Here is a 22949-nt window from a genome sequence, read left to right as displayed (position 1 = left end):
ATCCATAGGCCCAGCATCTCTGCATATCCCTTAGCTTATCTCAGTTCTCGCTTCTTCATACTTTCTCGCCTCTCACTCTCCATCTACTTTCCTTCTCTTTCCCTTTCTCATAGCTCACTCTATTCCTATTTAGTACAAGCCTAACTATAATACCATATTTCTTCTCTTTCCTATCCACATTTAGTATAATCTGAACTATGATATCATATATCATATCATATCCTAATCTCATATTGAAACTCTTTTTTTGATTCCTAATTTCATGTTATTATGCTGGCATTCGTCTGCCGACAAATTGATATTGAGTAACCCACATATAAGGGAATCTATCATCATCTTATGTAACTACCATGCTTCAGGGCAGCTCATAACTCCATGCATATAATTTCAATCATGATGCACTCACTCTACGTTGGGCGTTTGACGATTTCCACATAATACTCTAGCATTTGCTGGCCTGATTAGATTTTAATTAGCCTTCGAGGTGGGCCGGCTGGACAGTTGGCCAAGTCATAAAGCTGTCGCTGCCCATGTGGTTAAAAGCCCTGACGCGGTAATAACAATGTGTTATTTAATTTTGGGTTGCAAACAAACCGCCCGAGTGCGCCACCCAAAACCATCCAGACTAAACCGAATCGAGCCTGAACTAACGCCCACCCACCCACCTGCACCCACACCTGTTGGCCATTAATAAACGGCTTTCAATTAGTCGCCTCGTATTTACAATGTGAGGCAATAAAAATTCTCAGAAAGAGCGAAATGCCGAAGGCCGAAGGCAACTCCAGGGCGGGGGAGTGGTGCGGTGTCTGTGCGGGCGGCGCTAGTGGTGCGCGGTCTGTGGCTCTAATGGGCGTTCTGGCTCTGCTCGACAATAGCGCACATATCACGTGACATGCAAGGAAGTCATTAGTTGTCGCCGTCAATAGGCCAGTGGGCGGCAAGCAGAGAGAGGAGAGTAGAGAGTGGAGAATAGAGAGTGGAGTGGGTGTGAGTGAGGGAGAGAGAACTATGGCGAGTAGACATGTGGGGATATACAGGGATGCATATAAAATGGAGCCAGATAAGCTGATGAATAAGAGAGTGAGACAGAGACAGAGAGAAGGAATAGGTACTGAAAAGAACGAGATGGTTATTTCTAAAGTGAGAGAGACAGAGAGAGATGGAGAAAAGAAGTATTAACTCATATCTTACAGCTTTTGATTTTGATTGCTATCTATTATATTTTATATAAGGAAGACCGCCTTATTAACCTTCTATTCAACAATGTTAGAATAAGCTAGAGATATCTCAAACACCATACAGACAGAAAGAGAGAGTGAGAGATAGAGTTAGGCATAGGTACAGAAAACAGCAAGATGGATATGTCTATAGTTAGAGCAGACCAGAGTAAACAAGTCTCAACTCATATATTGATTGGTATTGCTCTCTATTCCATTTGTATAATGAGGTCCTTCAGCTATACTAGAATGGACTAGCGATATCTCTTATATCAGAGCTATGCTGGAAGATCTGGAGAGATTTCCAGTCTACTCATTATATCATACACTCTTCTACCACCTACTCTCTCTCTCTCTCTCTCCCTCTCTCTTACCCACACACTTTACCTTTCCAGGTGATGGCGATGCGTCGATGGCTGAGGACGATGCCACCGATCTGCGCTGCAGCAGCATGTCGCTGACTCAGCTGCGCCACATGGACAGCCACATGGCCAGCATGCTGCAGCAGCACTCGAAGAACGGCCTGAGCTATGGGCCGCCAACACCGCCGGCGCCACCGCCGCAGCAGCAGCAGCAGCCACAGCCGCCGCAGCAGCAGCAGCAGCACCCGTTGCAGTCGCCGCATCAACACGGCGCTGCCTTTGGCTACCACAATGCCTTTGGCTACAACCACGGCGGCGCCACACACTTTGGCCACCAGGAGGAGGCGGCGGCGGCCGGCAACTACCTCAACTCGATGCACCAGATGGTGGAGGCCAATCAATTGCAGCCGCAGTCGCAGTCGCAGTCGCAGTCGCACTCGCAGGTGGGGCACATGGGGCAGCTGGCCCCGCCGCCGCCCTCGGCCGCCGTCTACGGCAGCCACCAGCAGCACTTGGCGGCGCTCGCTGCGCATGCGCAGGAGCAGCACAATAAATATGCCAAATCATCGTCGCCAGCCTCCGCTGCTGCTGCTGCTGCTGCCGCTGCTTCTGGCAGCTACTTTCAGCCGGAGGGGCAGGGCTCGGCAATTGGTGCGAGTGGAGCACGCGACTACGACGAGCGTTCAATGTCCTCGGGCAGCGAGCTGGAGGAGGACGAGGAGCATGATGCCGCGAAGCTGCAGCACGAAGCGAGCATCAACATCGATGTCACCTCCCCGCCCACGCCGCGGCCCATCGGCAGCAGCGGCAGCGGCAGTGGCAGTGGCAGTGGCAGCGGCGGCGGCAACAAGCGCAAATCCACCTTCATCGACGATAATGAAGCGAAATTAGCCAACGGTCAGTCGATGGCCAATTATGGCATCAGAGCGCGCAGTCTCGACGAGGTGCAACAACAACAGCAACAACAACAACACCAGCAGCAGCAGCAGCAGCAACAGCAACAACACTTTCAGCATGAATATCGCAATAACAATAGCAACAACAACAACAACATGGGCAACAATCAGGTGGAGCATGTGGAGCGTCTGAATGGGGACAATGACAGTTTGGTCAACGGCAGCTGCGCCTCCAGCGAGGATCTCAATCAGACCAACAGCAGTGAGCAGGGCGAGAAAATTACATCCGGCAGCGATGATGAAGGTGAGCGAGCATGAACTAGTTCCATTGCGATGAATCAGTTACATACATAATGAACTAGTTCCGGTAGTTAAGATCAGTGTTATCGCTGATGACAATCATAAGTGAGAGCTGGCTCACTCTGAAGAGTTAGAGTTGTGAACCAGTGAACCAGTGAATCAGTGAATCATATATTATGAACTAGTTCCATTCCGTTCCGTATCTGTATGATCTTTGATGACAGGCATAAGTGAGAGCTGGCTCACTCTGAAGAGTCAGATTATATATAGTTCAGATCAGTTCAGGAATTCAAATGAATCGTTCAATTGAACTTTAGACTGAACTATAGACTGAACTAGACTTTGCAGATGAACTCTTCTTCTTCTGGCTAACTCTCCCTCTCTCTCTTGGCTCTCTATCCAGGCCAGGATGATAACTGCGCCAAGAAGAAGCATCGCCGCAATCGCACCACATTCACCACCTATCAGCTGCACGAGCTGGAGCGCGCCTTTGAGAAATCGCACTACCCGGACGTCTATTCGCGCGAGGAGCTGGCCATGAAGGTGAATCTGCCTGAAGTGCGTGTCCAGGTGAGTTATCATTGGCCAGCCGGGCCAAGCACCGGCCTTATTTACGAGCTCGCTCTTTGCTAATTGTGCAATCAACATGTCTGCCCAGACCAGGCGCCGGAAATTAAATAATTTCCGTTTGCAATTTATTTTAACGAAATTAAGCTGTGCCAACTAAAGCAGCGTCCCCTCCCCCTCCGCCTCCAGCGGGCCAGCTAGCCATATGTTATGGCCAGACAAGAATTTATGTGGTGCCTAGGTATATTGGCCCGAAAATTGGGTTGTTTATTCCGCATGTAATATATCATGTCTAGAAGTGGATCTTAAGAAAACTAAACAAAATAAATAGTTAAAGTTAGTGCTGAATTTCATGAATCAATATTATTCTGTTAGACCTGGTCACTGGCTTTACGTATAGATGAATAATAATAATGTTCTATAGTTGTTCTATAGTAAATATAAGAGTCAGAGTCAATCATTCAGTCAGTTCATCTAATATAGTTTACTTGTCTCTCCTGATTGATAAGATATAAAGACTTAGGCTTAGACTTAGACATTGCTCATCAGTTATTGACTGACTTCTGTAGTAGTTGTTGTACTCCTACAGCTTACTGCTAACTCTATCTATATACGAGGGTTCCTCGAACCTCATGATATTGAAACTTTAGAGAGTATACATATATCTAAGCTGAGTGTAGGAAATAAATATATTCGCTAATGATCGAGGTACAGATATAACTCTATGCAAGCAATGCAATCCCAGCCATCAATGAGTCATTCAGTCATTCATTATTCATTCATTCATTACTCTACTCTATCTCATCTCCCATATATTCGTTCAGTCTCCGTTGCACCTTCCAGCACACTCAAAATGAGCTGCAATCGCTGCGCACCCACCGAAAGCTCCAACGCCGCCCCCGCTCTGATGTGCTCCCTCTGCGGGCTGTCTGTGCCGAAAGGAGTAACTTTTTCGCAGCTGAACGGTGGGAAAGTGGGAGAGGGCAGGGAAAAAACTTGCGCAACTTTCTTTCAGTGCATATTAAAATTTATGTCTCAATTGCGAAATGACAATGCGAATGACAAGACGCGCGACCTCTGGCAGCGCAGCTACCCATTTATGCTGAGGGAATCATGCACTTTGGCGAGTGTATGCGCCTTTCATGCCCACTCGTGTGGATGCATGTCTGGCTGCCATTCGTTTCGGGTGGCAAATTGCGACATTAACGGGCGGGGCGCCTCGTAAATTCCTTTCACGGCGGTGTAGCATAAAAGACACCCGGCGCGGCAATCGGAGAAGCCCAAAAGCAAAGGCAAGTGTAGTTGAAACTCTGCTCGACTACCAGATACTCTACATAAGAAAGTGAGAAGAGGGAATGAGAGAGACAGAGAGAGAGAGAGAGTAAAGAGAACACTAAAGACAGAAGAGATATGAGAGGAGACTAAGACAGAACTGGAAATGAGAGAAGATAGAAGGAAGCTTGAGGGAATTGAAAGGACCTATTGATACTTAAGGCTAACGCCTTTCACTCTCATATGCATAAGCGGCCTATTTAAGGTTTCTTCTTCTATACAACATCTCTTCAATATCAATCTTAAATAAGCTCCCACTGTTACATATCCTCCCTCCCAAAGCACATGCCCCAATCGCATATCTAACTCGGTATAGAGCTCTGCCATCAAAGAGCTCGAGTGGCATTTCCTAGATAGCTGACATATCTATATCCATCTGTCTATTATTTGACTTAGCTGTTGCCTTCCTATTGGGGCGGCCATCTAATTGCATAGCTGCACATAGCTGGACTCGAGTCTGAGCCCGTCGCCCTGTGGCATAGTTTTTATGTGTTATTCTCCAAGTCATGAACTGAGTGGGTAAGCTGAGGACCTCGCCTGCAGCTCGACAGTCGACAGTCGAAAGTCGAAAGCCGAAAGTCGGAAGGCGACAGGCGACAGTCTCGACTGACGGCAAAGGACATATCAAATTTCATGAATTCGTTTACTCAGACGACAAATCATTTTTATTGACTAAACATTATCGCAGCTCTTTCTTTCTCTCTCTCTGTCGTCCTCTCTCTCTGCTTGGCAACACAAATATATGCACATAAATAAATAAACAAATTTGAGAGGAGAAGAAGAAAAAATAAGTAAACGAAATACAAAAGTAATGAACGAAAATCGCATAAAAATTTCCTTTGCCGCGTTTTATCCGCGTTTCTCTAGATGGCCGTACGGCCCTCATGTGTCACTTTGTCAAATTGACACGAATTCAAATTTGGGCGAATGCAGCTCGGCTAGGTATACCCTTTAACCCCCATTTACCCGCCCATTTTCCCATCGCACCTGCCTACCCTTAACCCTTGGTGTACGAGGCGGGCGGGTCCCCAAGTTCAACTCGTTTTACATGACCTGGAAATGATTGAGAATGGGGTATATTGAGATGGATGTGAGAATTGGTTAAGGAACTGAAGAAGAGCTGACTTTGATAACTTTAAAAGTGTTTATTTTTATGTATCGCACTATGAATTAAACATACCTTATTTATTTCCAATATCGCAACACTTTACCATCACTAAAAGTCAACTTTGATATTTGATTTTATGCACATAACTCGAGATCTATATGAGCTAAATATGCCAAATTTGGTATATCGCTTACACTAATGCATACGGCGCTTATGCTTCATTCCTTTCTCCAATAGCTCTTCTATTATTCATTATAATAAACAAAAACTTGTACTGACATATATACCATATGCAATTGCAGCAACAGGGTATCTCTTAGTCTTGCACCAGCTAGAAGAATACGCTGATTTCTTTTGCTTTTTCTTTTCGATTTGGTGGGCACATTTTTTCGGTCTGCACACCCTCTGCCAGTGTGTGTGTGTGTGTGTGTAATCGCATTTGCGGTTAGTTTGCATGAAGTTCTAGTTATCGTTGGAGCTGTGTGGAAATTGCTTGGTGTGCAACTCGTTGAAGGTGGAAATTTGTTTTGATTAAGTTTGCACACACACATACACACACACACACACACACACATACACACACACACAGAGACATGTATGCTCGAAAAGAAAATATAAAAGAAAAGTGAACTATGAAAATGGAATGGAGTTGTTCGTGGTCTGCGGGTGGATGGGGCTCGGTACCCAGCTCAGTCAATCAGTGGCTCAATATTCAGTTCAATTTCTCGTTTAGATGAGTTCATTTGCCAACCCGGCGAGGGCGGTCGGTGGTGGTGCGGGGGCGTGGCCTGAAGAGTTACATGTATTGTAATAGATTTGCTAAATGTTTGTTTAAAAAGTTTGATTGGATTTTTGCATTTGATGCATTGTGTGCTCGCATTTGGCATTGTTGTGGCTTGTTTGATTGTTGTTTAAATGGCCAATATTGGCCTGGCACTCGTTTACATTGTTGTAATAGAAACGAGCAGTGGTCCCTCCTCTCTCCCCTCCCCAGTCGAGCTGAAATAGAAAAGAGTAAAAGACAACAGCAGCAGCAGCAGCAGCAGCAGCAGCAGAATAACCAAAGTTGCCAAATCAAATTGAAATTGTGTCATTTTGTGGTTTGGCTGTACGGCCAAGGCAATTAATATGCCAACCACACGCAGCTATATCAACTCTCTCGCTCTCTCTCTCTCTCTCTCTTTCTGTGTAGATATATCTAGCTTAAGCTGAGTCTTATCTGCGATCGTAACCAAAACAAAATGCGTTAAGCCGCCAAATTAAACAACAGCTTAACGAGCTAAACAAACGCTAGACACATCATTAACGCCGAGACGGCGCAGCGAATCCTGTGAGTGCTGCGAGTCCTGTGAGCCCGAACATATGGCTCGGCGCGCAAGTGCCTGCCATAGATGACAATTATTTTATTTGGATTACACGCTGACAGCTCACAAATTTCCTCTTTCGAGGGTTTGCGAAATGTTGCCACGTTTAAGGGTTAAACGTGCCTCAATCATGCGCCGCATTTAACACAATCGAGTGGGTTAGACAGACGCGCAGACAGCACAACAACAACAAACAGAAGAAGAAAGAGTTTAATTAAAACCTAATTTAGCATGGCAAAGCAAAGCAAATTGCAGAGAGAACTTTTGCTCGGGGGCATTGATTGATGGCCAGCAAATGGAGCAGGCATCTCGCTCAAAACTAAATGAATATAGATCGCACGAGGCTAAAGCAATTGACTTGCTAAAGAAAATTTAGGAAAATTATGCTGAGTGAGTTAGCTGAAGCCAGAAATGAGAGTGTGTGTGTGTGTGGGTTGAATGTGTGGCAGGGAAGAGTAGATGAAAGAGATATAAAGAGCTGCTCTAACCCAGTAATGAATGGGTAAACTTGTCTGTGAGCTATGTCTATTAGCTATTCGATAGTCAATATTCGATTTTCGATTTTCGATTTTCAGCACTAAAATATGATACTTGCTATACTGAGAAAAGGCTTCTTCAAGAAAAGCTACCCTATTACCTAGTGTAGAAGGTTTTATTTCGTTCTTCACTTAAATGATTTCCGCAGCTCTCTTATTTCCTGCGTTTCCCGTTCTTCCTCTTTTGCGTAAGCTGTTCACGATTATCGACAGCCTCATTGTCATCGATAGGCTAAGTATCGATTGATGTATATCTATAGATAGTTGCCTCTACTCTCTTATATTATTAGAGTAGTTCTACGTATTTAGCAGAAATCTGTTCCATTACTCATGCACATATCGTAATGTGTATAACCTGGCCAATGCCTTGGCGTGTCTGGAGCCTCTTGTCTGATTGCTTTAGGTAAATCAAATAAAAGCGAAAAACAATGCACGATCTCTGTTACTCGCTGTATTCTCTGTATTTATTGTATTATTTTTGCTAACATGCGTTCACGTTCAGCAATTTTTATTATTAATATTACTGCGGCAGGCAGCGGAGAAATGGCTGTCAATTATTTTGCATGGCCAAATGATTAAATATCGTAAAACTGTCAAGGAAAATACACCGAATGCTGACTGGCAGCGAGGAAAAACAAATGGAAAATGGGCAAAAGGGAAATACGATTTAATGTACACATAAGAAATGTTTGTTTATATGCATATTGCGCATACGACGTGTGTGACGTGACAGAGCCACTGTCTGTCTCTGTTTGAGTGTGCTCATGTGTGTCTCTCTGTGTATCTCTGTGTGTCTCTGTTTGTGTGTGTGTGCATAAAAAGCAAACAAATAAAAATGTCATTTCACTAACAAATAAAATAGATTTTTATTGCAATTCCACCTTTGCCTCCGTTTAGACATTTATAGTATGTTTATTTCTTGACTACCCTCACACCCCGCCTCGCCCGCTCTCGTCTGTCTGTAACGCCCCATTTGTCCATTGCCTATCGACAGCTGTAAGCGAGTCGAGTCGATTCGCTTCGCCTTCGCCCTCGCTTTCGCTTTCGTTTTCACATGTCGTAATAATAATAATGCATATTAGGTTCATTTGCGGAGCTTTTTTATTGAAATCCTATACAAATCTAATAATGAAAATAATCAGAAAGCAAGCCAAAGGCAAAGGCAAAACAGACAGCGAGTGAGAGCGAATGAGAGAGAGAGAGAAAGCGATAGAGACACAGTTCTCGATATCGAAAATTGGAATTGCCAACAATTGCATAAATGAGCTCCATTTTTAGTTGGCTACTCTCAGCCTCTCTCTCTCCCTCTCTCTCTCTCTCTCTCTCTCTCTAGGGAAGTCAACTTTGTGGTTTTGGCTCGCGTTTTCCATTGCCATCAATTGGGCATTCTCTGTGATTTGCCTGGCGCCCAAGTGACCTATGACCTGACCTGCGCTGTGCGCTCTGACCTTTGAGCCGTGATCCCCAATCCCTGAGCAGCCTATTATTATGTAATACCTTAGACAGTCTCACTCCCCAGCGAGCGTATTTATAGCCCGAATGAAGACTAAAAAGTTACTCAGCGACAGCTGTACTCAAGTGCCGTTATTAATGCGTGGGCGTGGAACAATTAACACATTATGCCACCTTTGACACACACACACACCCACACACACACACCAAGTGCATAGGCCACAACAAAGCAGCCGCAAGGGTAAATAATAAATAAATATAAATAAATAAAATCCAGCCAAGTCAAGTCAAGTATGAGGGTTGCCTGCCCCTAGATGTGCCTGTGTGTGTGTGTGTGTGTGTGTTGTGCACATCTGCTGCTTATTCAAAATTATGCTGAACTAAACTGTCCAACAGCACAAAGAGCCAACACTTGAAGGCGAGCTGACTAATTATGTCAAATAAAAAATATGAAAAAAAAAAACCAAATGAAATGAAATATGAAAAATGCCGTTAAAATAGGGAGTACAGTGAGACCAAGCTAAACAATCAAATATATTAAAGCAGTTGATGTACTACATGCCAAATGCATAATAGGGCACGCTGGTTAGAAGGAATGTTTAGAAGGAGCTTCGGAATAATAAGTCAGATTCCACAAATATATTCTATAGATCAGGTTTACTAGGCAAGTCTGACTGGAAATTTTAAATGTAATAGAAGACTTACGAATTTCATTATAATCTTCATATATAAACTTGCTCTTCTTCTTATGGTTGACTATCTGGCTATAATTCTTTTCATAACAATGCAAAATGTTATGGAGATTACTCTTTTTTTACTCGTAACTCGAAAACTCTAAGAGTTGTCTACTTTAACTTTGATATGTATGTACATAAATGCATTACAAAATATGTTTCTAGAATGGAGTATAAAAACTACTTTGACTAACAGTAGTGGAAACTCTTATACAGTCTCTTTTACTTTGCCCAAGCAAATCTATTTCTTTGATTTGACTCTAGTCATCCATAAGAGTCTGGTAATATGGGGTAATGCATCAAATGTTTGCTTATCTAGGTAGATTTGAGGTTGTAGATATTATCGCTATTAGCTATTATATCATATCATATATAACAATATATGAACCGAAGAAATTCTGTCCCAAGCTTAATCTCTCATGTATGTATATGAACTCTTATTCGGTATCCAAGTACAGTTTGCTCTGTCTCTCTCTCTCTCTTTCTTCCTTTCCCCCTCTCTCTCTCCCTTTCTCTCTTGTTACGTGTGCCTAAACAAATCCATTTACATCACAATTTGCCGCTCGTTAATACGAAGAGAGAGAGAGAAAAAACCGAATTATAAAAGAAAAACAATTTGCGAGCTTATTCGATTTGCCGTGAAGCACTTTTTGCTCCGCTTGTGTAAAAAAGGGATTCAGCGCGCGGCTCTTGACATCTGACACATAACGCAATCAAAGAGCGCAAGTGCCATAATGCAATAATAATAATAATAATAGGAATAATAATAATGCGAAACTTCGGAGCAATCGTCTCCTGTTGCTGTCGCTGCTTACTTTTGACTCCGCGGCCTCTGGGCGAACAGATGTGCAACTCATTACACAGCATTTAGGCACACATCAAATTGAATAATATTCATGAGCGCAGGGGGTGCTCGGGGGCAGGGGCAGCCACCCCCTTCGCGAGTCCTTAGATGTCCTTCAGCCTGGACATGCACTTGACGACTCAAGTGCGACGCTTGACTCGAGCCAACCAACCAAAGCAGCTGCTCCCCGCAGAGACTTTTCTCACAGCTCATCTCTCCCGCTCTCTCTCTCTCTCTCTCTCTCTCTCTCTCTCTCTCTGTGGCGCTGTCTCCCTGCGATATATATATATATATTCTTATAAAAAGTAATTGCAACTGTAATTGTAATTGTATTCGCATGATTACATTTGATCATATTTTGTTTCAGTTTAAGCCAAACATATTTACGCTTCGCTTAGGGGTTGCGCATGCAGCGCTATGTTGTTGCCTGCCCCCCCCTCCTTATTTATATATCCAGTTTTCCTGTTTTTTTTGTCGTTCCTTTATTGTTACCCCTAATGTCAAGTGAGGTTATGTTTGTGCGGTGTGCGCGCACGTCCCGGGGGTTGCTGGAGCGGCCTGTCGACGGGGCAAAATGATTTATAATTTCATTCCTTTTGATTTATACACTTTTATTGAAATGTGTTGACAGGTTACGCTAAATTCGATATGAAGCCTAACGAAATTATGAGTGAAAGGAGGCCGTGCAACGTTCTGCGCTCCTTGTCCTGCGTCCTGCGTCCTGCGTCATTCCTAGTGACAGCCACTAGGCAAATCCGACGCACGCGCTCATTTGATTTGATTAGCCGGGGCAAAAAGCGCAACCAGCCGCCGATCGAGTCGCTTGAGTACGCGAAGGACACGTTTCGCAGCTTAAATTGCGCACACGCTGCGCCACGTTGTCCTTTGGCCACGAAAAGGATGCGTCGCATTGCCCCAGCTATGGCCTCCATGCGAACGGCGGCTGCTTTAAAGTCCTTTGCCCAGCGGCTGAGACAGACAGCGACGTCGGCAACGACACCCTTTGGCCAGGACGAGGGCCAGGACGAGAGCCAGGCCAAACTCAATAAGTCGCATAAAGGAATGAAATTGGATGCCATTGCGGCAAACAAACAACAAATGCCTCAACAAACGATGCCGACAATGTTGTCTTTGCTCTCTCCCCCTCTCTCTGTCTCTCTCTCCTCTCGCTGCTTGCCAACTGCGTCTTCTTTTGGCTTAATTAATTGCGACACGCATTCGCTTCGGCCTTTGCCGATCTCAGGTAGAGCCACGCCTACGCCTTTGCCTTTGCCTTGCTTTGTGCCAGGAGCTTCTAATGGGGGTTAATTGAAAGCGGCAAAGCTCAAGCGAGAGTACAAAGCAGCTAGAATTGATCAGGCCAAACAATAAAGTAGGCTGGAATGTGAGCTGGAGCGGGTGAGTTGGCAAAGAAAGGATTCAGTCTCTGGTTATGCGTGCCCAAGCAGCAGCTATTTGCTGAATTTGAGATCGATAGCGCTTCAAATACTCGAGATAGAGCAAAGAAGGCAGACCATATTATCTATTTATATAGCTATGCAATTCTCTGCGCATCTCATGTATGGGCTGGATTCCCCAAGGCTTTTATCCACATGTAATTTATAATAATAAACATGATTCCATTTAATAAGTCTTACTCTAATGCATTACTCGTAAGCCTCTCTCTCTCCTTCTCCTGCTCATCAACCTGATACCTCTCACCCCAGTGCCTAATTGAGCCTGTGTAGGCGCATGATTGTTTGATTCATGCTTAAGAATATCTCTTTACATCTGTCAAAGGTATGCCGCGCACACTCTCTCTCTCTCTCGCACACACTCTCCCTCTCTCTTTCTTCCTCTCTTATCTGCTGTCAGTTTAAATGAGCGTTGGCTTAAGTTGTCAAATTAGTGCGGAAGAAAACAATTTCGATTTTGGTCGAGTCAATCAAAGAAATATTCACCCAGAGAGCAACAGCGAGAAACGTTGAGAAAAAAGAAATTTTCAACAAAAATGCGGCAGGTACTTATAAGAATTTGTGTGCCCCATAACAGCTGTGGCACGAGTGCTCTAGTCGGCTGTAGATGACTAGACGAGTACCCTGTGAATTCCTTGGGAAATGTGTATTCCTTGAACTCCTGACTTTTGAAGCTGTGAGATTTTTTAAAGGGATAACATTTAGAGAAATGACAATAACTTGATCTTGTTATCTATCGATAAACATATTCATATATATGTATACCTGGATCTCGATAGTAGATTAAAAAGTTTCAGAAGTCTTTAGCTCTTATAGCTTAAGAGTGGAAGTAGTTAATGCTAAAAGAAAGCGTAAGGAAGGACAGACGGTAGGAGAAAAAGGTAGAAGGAGAAGGAGATTTCTATGAATATTCTACAAACTTAGCTGTGATAAGAGAACAGCTTGATATTTGTCTAGGCAAATGACTCGGGCAGCAGAAACAGACAGACAGACGGACTAGAAGAAGAGCAGACAGAGTTAGATCAACTCAGCATCTGCGCCACATCGAGTACGCTCACTCGCTTCTTCTACCTCCCGTTACATACGCTCTAACGATGTCAACATAACCTGTTTGGGCCATATTCACGGGGTATCCAGGGCATGAAAAAAAGGAAAAAAGAACGATATGTGAAATGTGACTTAATCAGCTTTATATAAATGCTTGTTTTGACAACGAGCAGGAGCAGCAGGCGACTCACTTTGACAGGGTTTTTGGTTGTCAACCCACACACACACACAAGCTGCTTATTATAATTATATGGAATATATACATATGTATGTATGTGTATACATTTTTATATACATTTCCATTTGACATGCTTTGTGGGTATTTTTTTGATTTCCGCTTTTAATTAATTTTGTGTAACATGCTAATTGGTTTTATGCGTTCTGCTTCAATCATTTGCTTATTATACAATTTTTTCTCTCTCTCTTGTTGTTTTTGTTGTTGCTGTTTGCTGAATAAATCATAAAACACTTAAATAATTTTCCGTGCGCTTTCCCACTTTATTATGTGCTAATTAATCACCTAACAAATTTTTCGGTTTCCATATTTTAGTTTTTCCTTGGTCTCCTTCAGTTTTAGCGCACGCACAAAATACAAAAAAAAATCTAATTAAGTTATCAAGCAATGGCAACAACAACAACAACAGCAACAACTTGAGCAACTCGCAACTTGAACAACTTTTAATATATGCAGCAAAGTTTTTTAGCTCCTCTCGCAACGTTGACTAATTTATTTTGTCATAAAACATTATTCAAATTATGCGAGTAATCAGCCAGCATGAGACGGCGCTACTTCTGCCCCCTACTGCCTCCTTCTGCCTCTTCCTGCCTTCTCCTGCCTCTTCCTGCCTGAATGCTTGGACAGTGCAAAGAGCAAATAAGTCAGCGCGAGAGGCTGCTACTCCTCCCGCTTGCCTCCTGCTGCCTCCTCCGCTCCCTTCTTCTCCTCTTCTCCTGCTGCCCTCCCTGCTCCCTTCTTCTCCTCGACAGCGTGGCCAGCGCTTTTAGCCTCTGGTTAAAACAAAAATTAATGTGCGCTTAGAAGAAACGGACATGGCTGTATGAGCCTGCGAGGGCTGTTACCTAAGTTGCCCATGAATTGGGAATACAGCATATCAAATATACAAATATAATAAAGCAGCTTGCGAGGGCTGTTTGACAAGTAACTTAGCTTTCTTGCTGACTCTGTGTCAACTCTTCTAGATGCCTTCCTTCCTTGCATACTTATGAAGCTGCCCTCGCGCTTGATCTGAACTTGTTTTGCTTAGCCACAGTTGCAAATTAAAATTGCGTTCGGCGAGTGTCAACGAGCGAGAGAGGGAGAGAGCGCGAGCGTTGCTTTGCCTTGTGAAGCGTGTGACACAGTTGAACTACCCACGCCCCCTTTTGTGCCGCGCCTCGCCCCCTTGCCGTGCCCTAATCACTGCGATGCTGGTCGACGACTATTTGCCAAGGCAGCTGTTGCCACTACTCCTGCTCCTGCTCCTGCTCCTGCTCCTGCTGCTGCTCCTGCTCCTGCTGCTGGGCATATTTTGTCGTTCTTTGTAGCCGATTTAACTGCTTATTAACTGTGCGTGCGCTCGCTAGGTCTGTTCGCGGCGTCGCTGCTGCTTTTGTGCTGCTCGGCATGTCAGCGAGTAAATAAATAGCTAATTAAATACAGGGTGACACGTGGCGCACTGCAAACAGACGCCCCGGCAAACAAACCAAGTCGAATTACCCGCCGCCCCTAACCCAGTTCCAAGTCAAAGTCAATTCAAGTTGAGCAGAAGAAAACAGAGAAAGAGAGAGAGAGAGAGTGTGTGAGAGAGTGGGCAGAAAAAAAGGCCACAATTGAAATCGGTAGGTAATTTGAGCGAGCGTTGATCGAGTGGGTGTTAAGCTATAGAGTGAAGCTGATGCCAGGAGGAGAGGAAGTGAGGGAGAGGAGTGGGAGTGGGAGTGGGGGCTAAGGACACTCGCCTTTGACTTTTCACATGCGTTATCCGAGGCGTGGCAGTTGGGTCTGCAGCTGGCAGGCCACAGAGAAAGAGAAAGAGAGAGGGAGAAGGAGGGGGAGAGTCGTGTGTCTCGCTTTGAATTACAACAATTCGTATGCAAGCGAAACTATTATTAAGCATAATGAGCACCCAGGACACTTGAGCTGCTCCTGCTAAGCACACATAGTCTAAAACAAATCAAGAATAGTCCAAATGCAGCTCTTATGACAGAGTCGATGAGGGCTAAGGGGAAAGTCCTAAACACACATGAGAAAGCAAATTTGGAATTTGTAGAGCTTCGAAATGAAATTTTAACGAGCGACTGATGGAAGACAGGTTGAGAATGATTCGAGACTAATCACAGTTAATATGAAAGTTATTGCGAGTGTTTGAAGTGAATTTCAATTAGGGTTTACGAAACGAGAAAGTGGGAAAGAGAAAATGCAGCCAAGAGACGTGAAAGATTGAAGGAGATTATGATATGGGGACACATTATAGATAATATAATAATAAAATACCAGTATCAATATCAATATAGTAAAGATTTCTGTATAGAGTCTACAAGTGTGAAAGAGATAGAGAGATAGAGATGCAGAGGAGTTGGAATTATTAATTGAAATGCCTATCGAGGCGTAATTCAAATTGAAATACCTATGAAGGAGCTACTCAATATATGTATGTGTATGATTCAGACTCTGCTCAAAGCTCCGCGGAGCCAAACGTCGTGAATCGTCCTGGTCGGCTTTTGAGTGTAAATCAATATGCTTGTCGGCTTCTAAACTAATTAAAACATCTTCTTCTGTGCGCGCTTTGTGTGCCGCCGAAAAAAAGCTTTTGTTTGCTCCACAGGATATGGCCCAGGCACAGAGAGTGACAGAGAGAGAGAGAGAGAGAGAGAGAGAGAGAGAGAGAGAGAGAGCGAGAGTTTGAGCTCTGCCGGAACTAAAAGCCAAGCAACAATGCAGAGGCAGAGAACATGTCATAAACTAGCGCTAAAAGGACGCCACGCTGTGTCTTTGTTCGGGACTGGGTAAACGGCAGTCGGGAGTCGGAGTCGGAGTCGGGTCGGGTTGGGTCTGAAATTATGACAGGCTCAACTCAGGTCGGCCGTCTGATGTCTGGCGAAATCCTGCACAGGCATATAATTAGGGTCTGGCCAGGGGGAGCTCGCTGCGCTAGGGTTTGCCGTTGCGTCGTCGTTTTTTTTTTCGTTTTTCGTTTTTCGTTTTTAATTGAATTAAAGCTTCCACACGGCAGATGCATTGCATTGGCATTAGTTTAGGCGCCGCTATCAATATCCTTGAGCGCAGCAGGAGTTTTCATTTTAATTATAATGCATTGCCCCGAACGAGTGAACGACTGAGCGAGCGCAATTAAGTGCTTATCGCAATCGAAATTGATTGAATTGCATGAGACATGGAAAGCGATTGGCAGTGGGAATGCTTATGCAATAGGTATAATTGCAGCTCTAGATACTTTTCGAGCGATTCGCGCTGCCATTTCCCCATAGACTCCTTTCGGGGCTAGTTAGCCAAAGAGCACTTAGCCAATGGCCATAAACGGTTTTCCAATTTGTTTGGCCACAAAACCCGAGACAGAGTCAAAGCCCAAACGGAAGTATTGCTATGCATATTTCTCAACAATAAACGTGTAATGGACAAGCCACTCACTATCTCTCTCGCTCTCCCGCTTGCTCTTCGTGTGCGTAGCAAAAGTTGGCAACAGTTTTATTAAGCTGCTGAACTCTTGTGTGTTAAAAGTCAATTTTCCAATTTGCAAACTGTCAAAAACATTCGAAAAGCAATTTGTGCACACACACACAGGGAAAGAGAGGGAGAGAGAGAGCGTGAGAGAGAGAGAGAGAGGTAGAACGAGAGAGTACAAGCCAAATTGCGTATACGCCTTGTATGCTGCTTTTGCTTTTTGGGCGACGACACTTTGCGGCAGAAGTTTTCCAATAAAATGGCAAAACTTTGCTGCGAACAAAATTAAAGACGACGAAAGAGGAGGAAGAGCAGCAGGAGAAGGAGACGGAGCAGGAGCAGGAGCAGGAGCGGCTGTACATGGAGCAGCAGCATAACGTGCGCTGTGGGCTTTGGGCCCTTTGCTTTTTGGGGGTTGATGCGACGCTGGCGACGCTTGTGACGCTTGTGACGCTGTTGACGCTGGCAGCGCTGTTGGCGACGCAAATTGTTTGCTGCCAATGTGAAGTTTATGAAAAAGATTAAAGTTGAAAAGTGGTTGACGAGGCGCACGGCATGAGGCGGGCGGCGTGGGGGCGTGGCAGCTGTTGCGGCCAGGCGCGTGCTCTCAGCTTGGCATCATCCCAGCATCCCAGCTCCAGCATCATATGAATGGCAAATGCTGGAGGCATTCGCTTGGGTCTGCTGGGTTTTTGGGCGGGCTAGCACAAAATGTAGCAAAATTGAAAATGGCTGAAGCATGTGTATGTGTGTGTGTGTGTGTGTGTGTTTGTATTTGTTGTCTATGGGGTGGAAAATTGAGTTTGGTTGAGTGGGAGTGAGAGAGAGAGAGAGAGAGAGAGAGAGAGAGAGAGAGAGAGAGAGAGAGACTGCACGCCCAGTCGAGCAAAACAGCCAAAGATGAAAGCAGACAATTTGCCAAAGCTCATAATGAAGTTGTTAATGATGTTGATGATGCTGTTGATGTGGCTGATGGGCGTGCCAGCCTTCAATATATACAAACACACACATACACATGCACGCGCTGCCTCTTGCTGGCTACTCTTGGCCCCCTCTCTCTCTCTCTCTCTCTCTCTCTCTCTCTCTCTCTCTCTAGCGGTCGCTCGCTTTGTGGCGCTTATGACGCACCATGAATGGAAATTACAAAATTGATTTTGATGATTTAATTAAAATGAAGAAGCACAAACTCAAATTATAACAGTCGGCGTACAGCAGCTAGGCAGCCAGCCAGCCAGGCAGAGAAGCAGGCAGCGAGGCAGGCAGAGAGGGAGGCTGCAAGGCAGCCAGGCATTGGCTCAGGCTTTGCTCTTCGTCTGCTTCCACAGCCAAATGTCAATATTCATTTAACATTTGAAGCTTCTACTCAATGTGTATATGTGTGTGTGTGAGTGTGGGTGTGTGGTTGGGGGCCAACTGTGGCCTAGAGCTGCTAACTTTAATTTATTTTCTTCGTACAGATTTGAGCGACAGGAAATTAGACTTTGAGACAACTCTGTGTGTGTATGTGTGTCTGCTCGAGTGTGTGTGTATATGTGTGTGTGCGTTAGCTCCTTGAGCTTTGTTATTTCTGCCTCTCGACTAAGCTAATTGATCTGTTTTTCTTTTATTATTATTAACAAATGCTTTGCAGCCATATATTGGCAGCGCTTACTGAATGGAATGGAAGTACTTACAGACCTTTATACTATGAATTAAGAGTGCTGCGTGGTGTGCCTTAGTGTGCGAAATAGAACAGCAGACAATTTGAAATACTTTCAGCTGTTGCTTCTGAAGAAAATAATTGATCGAGTAAACTAAATGCTGTAAAGTTTTTTAGCTATATATTTTACTGCTCATCCAAATTTCTTTGAATTAGTTATATGATATTAAAGAAAATATTTCTGTATGGCTCCTTTCCTAAACAGATAGGCTTGCAAAGGTTTTTTCGTTGAAATTCAGACCTATTATTATTGATGAATTAGGCCTGCAATATTATGAAAATGTTTAAATGTGTGGATTCGGTTCACTGCAGTTCACTGCAGCATCCTATCAATTAACGATATTAGCTTTTATCACTTATATTTATACAGATATCATCGCAAAGCGCCAGAGCGAGATCCTTAAATTATTTGTTGCCTACTTTTTGGAGCTGCATAAAATTTATAGCGAATCATTGTCATTCAGCCGATTTATTATTAAGGGCCCACCGAGTGCCAATTAGCGAGCAGCCTCGATGGCTTTAACAGCTTAATTACTTTGCTAAAGCGCTGTTTGACTCGCGGAGAAAAACAAGAAATTTTCACTTTCTGTTTGCATTTGCCAACAACATGTTCCCTAACAGAGCAGCCAAAGGGATAGATAGAGAGAGAGAGGGAGAGGGAGACAGATGGAGGCGGCTGCTGCGGCTGCTGCTGCTGTTGCAGCACGCTCTGCAAATTTGTAATGCAAATCAGTTTTTGCCTGTGCGTCAAATTGACAACGAAAATAATTTTACGCGCCATTATGTTTAATTAAACAGCCGGAGCAACCAAAGCGCCGCACACAAACACACACAGAGAGAGAGAGAGAGAGAGAGAGAGAGGGGGAGTGGGAGTGGGAAATATATATACACACACACACACACACTCTGTCTCTGGCTTGTTTATGTATTTTGTGGCAGCAGAGCTCAGAGCTCGACTAAAAACAACCACAGCAACTACAACAACCAGAGCAACAACAACAACAACAACAACAAGAGCAACATGAACGACATAATGGTAATGAAATTTCCATCAGAAATAATTTCTTATTAATTTGCGCAAATTGCATTTAATTACGTTGAGCGCAGCAGCAGCGGCGCCGACGGCATAACGGAAATCCAAAATACGCCAACCATTTCAGTCGCTCCCACTGCCGACGGCTTCATTCATTCACTCCTGCTCACTCGCACTCGCACTCGCACTCGCACTCGCATTCGTACTCGCTCGCACCTTCGTTCAGTCTCTCGCCTTTGCACTCTCTTTGAATTGCTCTCTTTGCTTTAATTAGACAGACGCTTTGCCTGAGCTTTGGTTGGTGGCAGAGCTGCTCATACACATACATACACACACACACACGCATATTGTAACGATAATTCTAATTATAGCCACGGGCACTAATTGAATTTTATTTCTACGTCAATCGCTGTTCTAGTTGTTGATGTTGTTGCTGCCGCTTGCTGCTGCTGCTGCTGTTACGCCATTTTGTTTGTCTAACTGTCTGTCTGCCCCTGCTCCTGCCTCTGCCTCTGCTAGCCTCACGCTTTAGCCGTCTATCTCGCTCTGGCGCTGTGTGCGGCTGTTTTCATTAACAATTTTGGCTGGGCGGCCATTTTGCTTTTTTGTTCAGCTTGATGTCTCTCTCCCTCTCTCGCTGTCTCCCATCCTGCCGCTGTTCTTCAGCTCATCATGGCTGCGTAATTAAGCTCATTCAGTTTTCCAATTATGTTGCATGACCTTCATTTCGCTCTTGTTGTTGTTGCTGCTGTTGTTGTTGTTGGCGCCTGTTTAGACACTCGCCATTTTGTGCCTGATTAAATTAACGCTCATCTCCTCGACTGCGTTTAATTGCCTTCTGCGCGATTTGCTGTTTAATTAACTGACACCTTCTTTATGTTCGCCTCCTCTTTCTTTTAGGTCTGGTTTCAGAATCGACGCGCCAAGTGGCGTCGCCAGGAGAAGTCGGAGAGCCTGCGCCTGGGCCTGACGCACTTTACGCAGCTGCCGCATCGCCTGGGCTGCGGCGCATCCGGCCTGCCCGTCGATCCGTGGCTCTCCCCGCCGCTGCTGAGCGCGCTGCCAGGTGAGTCACGAGATATGATAACCGAGTGAGGAAGAGAGACTCATTTGAATGATTGTTGGTTTCGCAGGTTTCTTGTCGCATCCGCAGACCGTTTATCCCAGCTATCTGACCCCGCCGCTGAGCCTGGCCCCGGGCAATCTGACCATGAGCAGTCTGGCTGCCATGGGCCATCACCATGGGCCGCCACCGCCACCGCCACCGCCGCCGCATGGGCCGCACAGCGGTCAGCTGCCGCCGCCGCCGCCGAACGGGCCCCAGCCGCCGCCCCCACCCCAGCATCCGCATGCGCACGCCCTCGCCGGCCACCATGCGGTGCCGCTGTCCCATCTGTCGCCGCACCTGTCACGCATGTCACCGCATGCAACGTCGCTGACGCCGCTGCCCCCGGCGGCGACGACAGCGACTGCTTGCTCGACCACCTCGTCCTCGTCCTCGTCGCTGGAGTGCAGCGGCCCAGACGTGTGCATGTCACCACAAAACCTCAGCATTTCGAATGCCGACTCCAACGGGGATCTGCGCGACTGCAGCGACGCCGATGCCGGCAGCGGCAACGGCGCCGGCGGCCACGGCCTGGAGAAGTGCAGCAACGAGCTGCTCGACGTCGGCCGGGAGAGCCCTCCGCCCACATCCTCCTCGCTGGCCCTCAAGCGCGCCTCAGCTGGCACGCCGCCCTCGGTCGACATGCGCAGCAACTCGATTGCCACGCTGCGCATCAAGGCCAAGGAGCATCTCGATAATCTCAACAAGGGCCTCGTCTCCATGGTCTGAATGGTGCAGCAATTCTCACAAGTTTAACCCGAAGCATTAGGCCTTAGTTCTTCAATCACAGAGATTTATTATATATAATCATAAATGTTTAGTTGCTTGAGAGTTTTAGTTTAGAGAATTTCATCGTTGTAATCTAATTTCTATTAGAACAGATCAGATCAGAGCAGAGCAGAGCAGAGCGGAAGTCCCAGTGAGTAAATGGTCTTTTAAATCATCAAAACAAATCAAATAATAATAGGATTTTAATGTGCATATAGAGCTATTTGTAACGTCTCTCTAATTCCTAAAGACAAACACTAACTATAATAATAATGATAACTATAATAATACTAATGAATAACGAATAATGATTAATGATTAACATGTATGTATAAAACAACATCCTAATCCCACTTGCATATTAGCACAAAATACAAATAAATAAACAAGTTTTAGCTCACATCGAATCGTTGCTGTTCGTTGGGGAGGGAGAAAAGAAAATCAAGCTGGAAAGGGTTTTGAGATCTTACCTGACTGAATATTGAAACCTCTCAATATTCCGTTTGTATACCTTACCTTTCATTTGGCCAAAATCTGGATTATATCAGTACTCAGGCGAAGGGAACTCAGACTTTTCCCTAAGCTCTCAGACAAGAACGTCTTGTGTGAAGTGGGACAACTTAATAAGCCGCCCTCGCACTTGCATTTCGAGCTGCCGCTATATGCGAACGCGTATCAGCTGTGTTAATCAGCTGTCGAAAACTCATTAATGACTAAATTAATAATCAGAGAACGAAAACGAAAACGAAAATGGGAAAAGGCTGCGAAGCACTCGAAAGGAGCATAAACAAATTGAAAATGCTGACAAGCGGCAATTAAATGCAATTAAAAAGGACTAAATGCACAGCAAACAAAAGGCGCATAATGACACATAATTGAGCAAGGAACAAGAGCGCGAGCCAGAGAGGAGAGAGAGACAGCGCCAATGCCCCACTAGGAATGTTATAAAATAATGTATGAATTATAATTGATTAACGCCGCGCACAATTAAAATGCAAGCACGGCCCAAACAACTCGAATATACTAGACAAATACCATATCTCACACATATATCTATACACATGTGTGTGTGTTAACAATGGCAAACAGGAGCTGCACAATGATAATTGCCAGCAATTACACTCTGTGTGCTTATCACACGCACAATATCTTTGGAGAGACTAGCAGGGCATAGCCGACTGCTTGATACGCGCTCATGGTATATGATAAGGAATTTAGTTCGTTTTCCCAATTGCCATGGCCACAATAAATTGTGGGATATAGAGAGTCAGCTTAAATATTCCATACAGAGAGATCAAGGGAGTGTAAAGCCAATATACTCCGTTTCTCACCTGCCAAGCGCGTATACAAATCTCGCTACGAAGTGCTTTAAATGCAAAACTATACTCTATATATGTATATGTATGTATATACGTATTTATGTTATAGCACAACCAACTATCAGGGGAAATA

At 44.8% G+C, this 22949-nt stretch overlaps 1 protein-coding gene and 1 long non-coding RNA gene across 2 annotated transcripts in view; one reads left to right on the top strand and one right to left on the bottom strand.

The window, feature by feature from the left end:
* Positions 1-21904, top strand: part of Rx (Retinal homeobox domain-containing protein Rx) — a 29159-nt gene extending 7255 nt beyond the window's left edge. Inside the window, exons 3-6 of the mRNA XM_018105801.3 lie at positions 1613-2779; positions 3179-3345; positions 20525-20690; positions 20758-21904. Of these exons, the coding sequence (XP_017961290.2) occupies positions 1613-2779; positions 3179-3345; positions 20525-20690; positions 20758-21458 (2201 nt within the window). The 3' untranslated portion in view covers positions 21459-21904. The remainder of the gene's footprint in view (positions 1-1612; positions 2780-3178; positions 3346-20524; positions 20691-20757) is intronic.
* LOC149090938 (uncharacterized) lies at positions 10492-11360 on the bottom strand. The gene is made up of 2 exons (XR_016197173.1): positions 11058-11360; positions 10492-10985 (listed from the first exon to the last, which is right to left on the bottom strand). It is a non-coding gene; the product is annotated as an uncharacterized LOC149090938 (long non-coding RNA).
* Positions 21905-22949: the final 1045 nt, after the last annotated feature.

This window comes from Drosophila navojoa, chromosome 5, assembly GCF_054131105.1.
Source record: "Drosophila navojoa isolate 15081-1374.11 chromosome 5, UAZ_NAV_1.0, whole genome shotgun sequence".
Taxonomy (NCBI): domain Eukaryota; kingdom Metazoa; phylum Arthropoda; class Insecta; order Diptera; family Drosophilidae; genus Drosophila; species Drosophila navojoa.
This window is presented reverse-complemented; position numbering and strand designations above follow the sequence as displayed.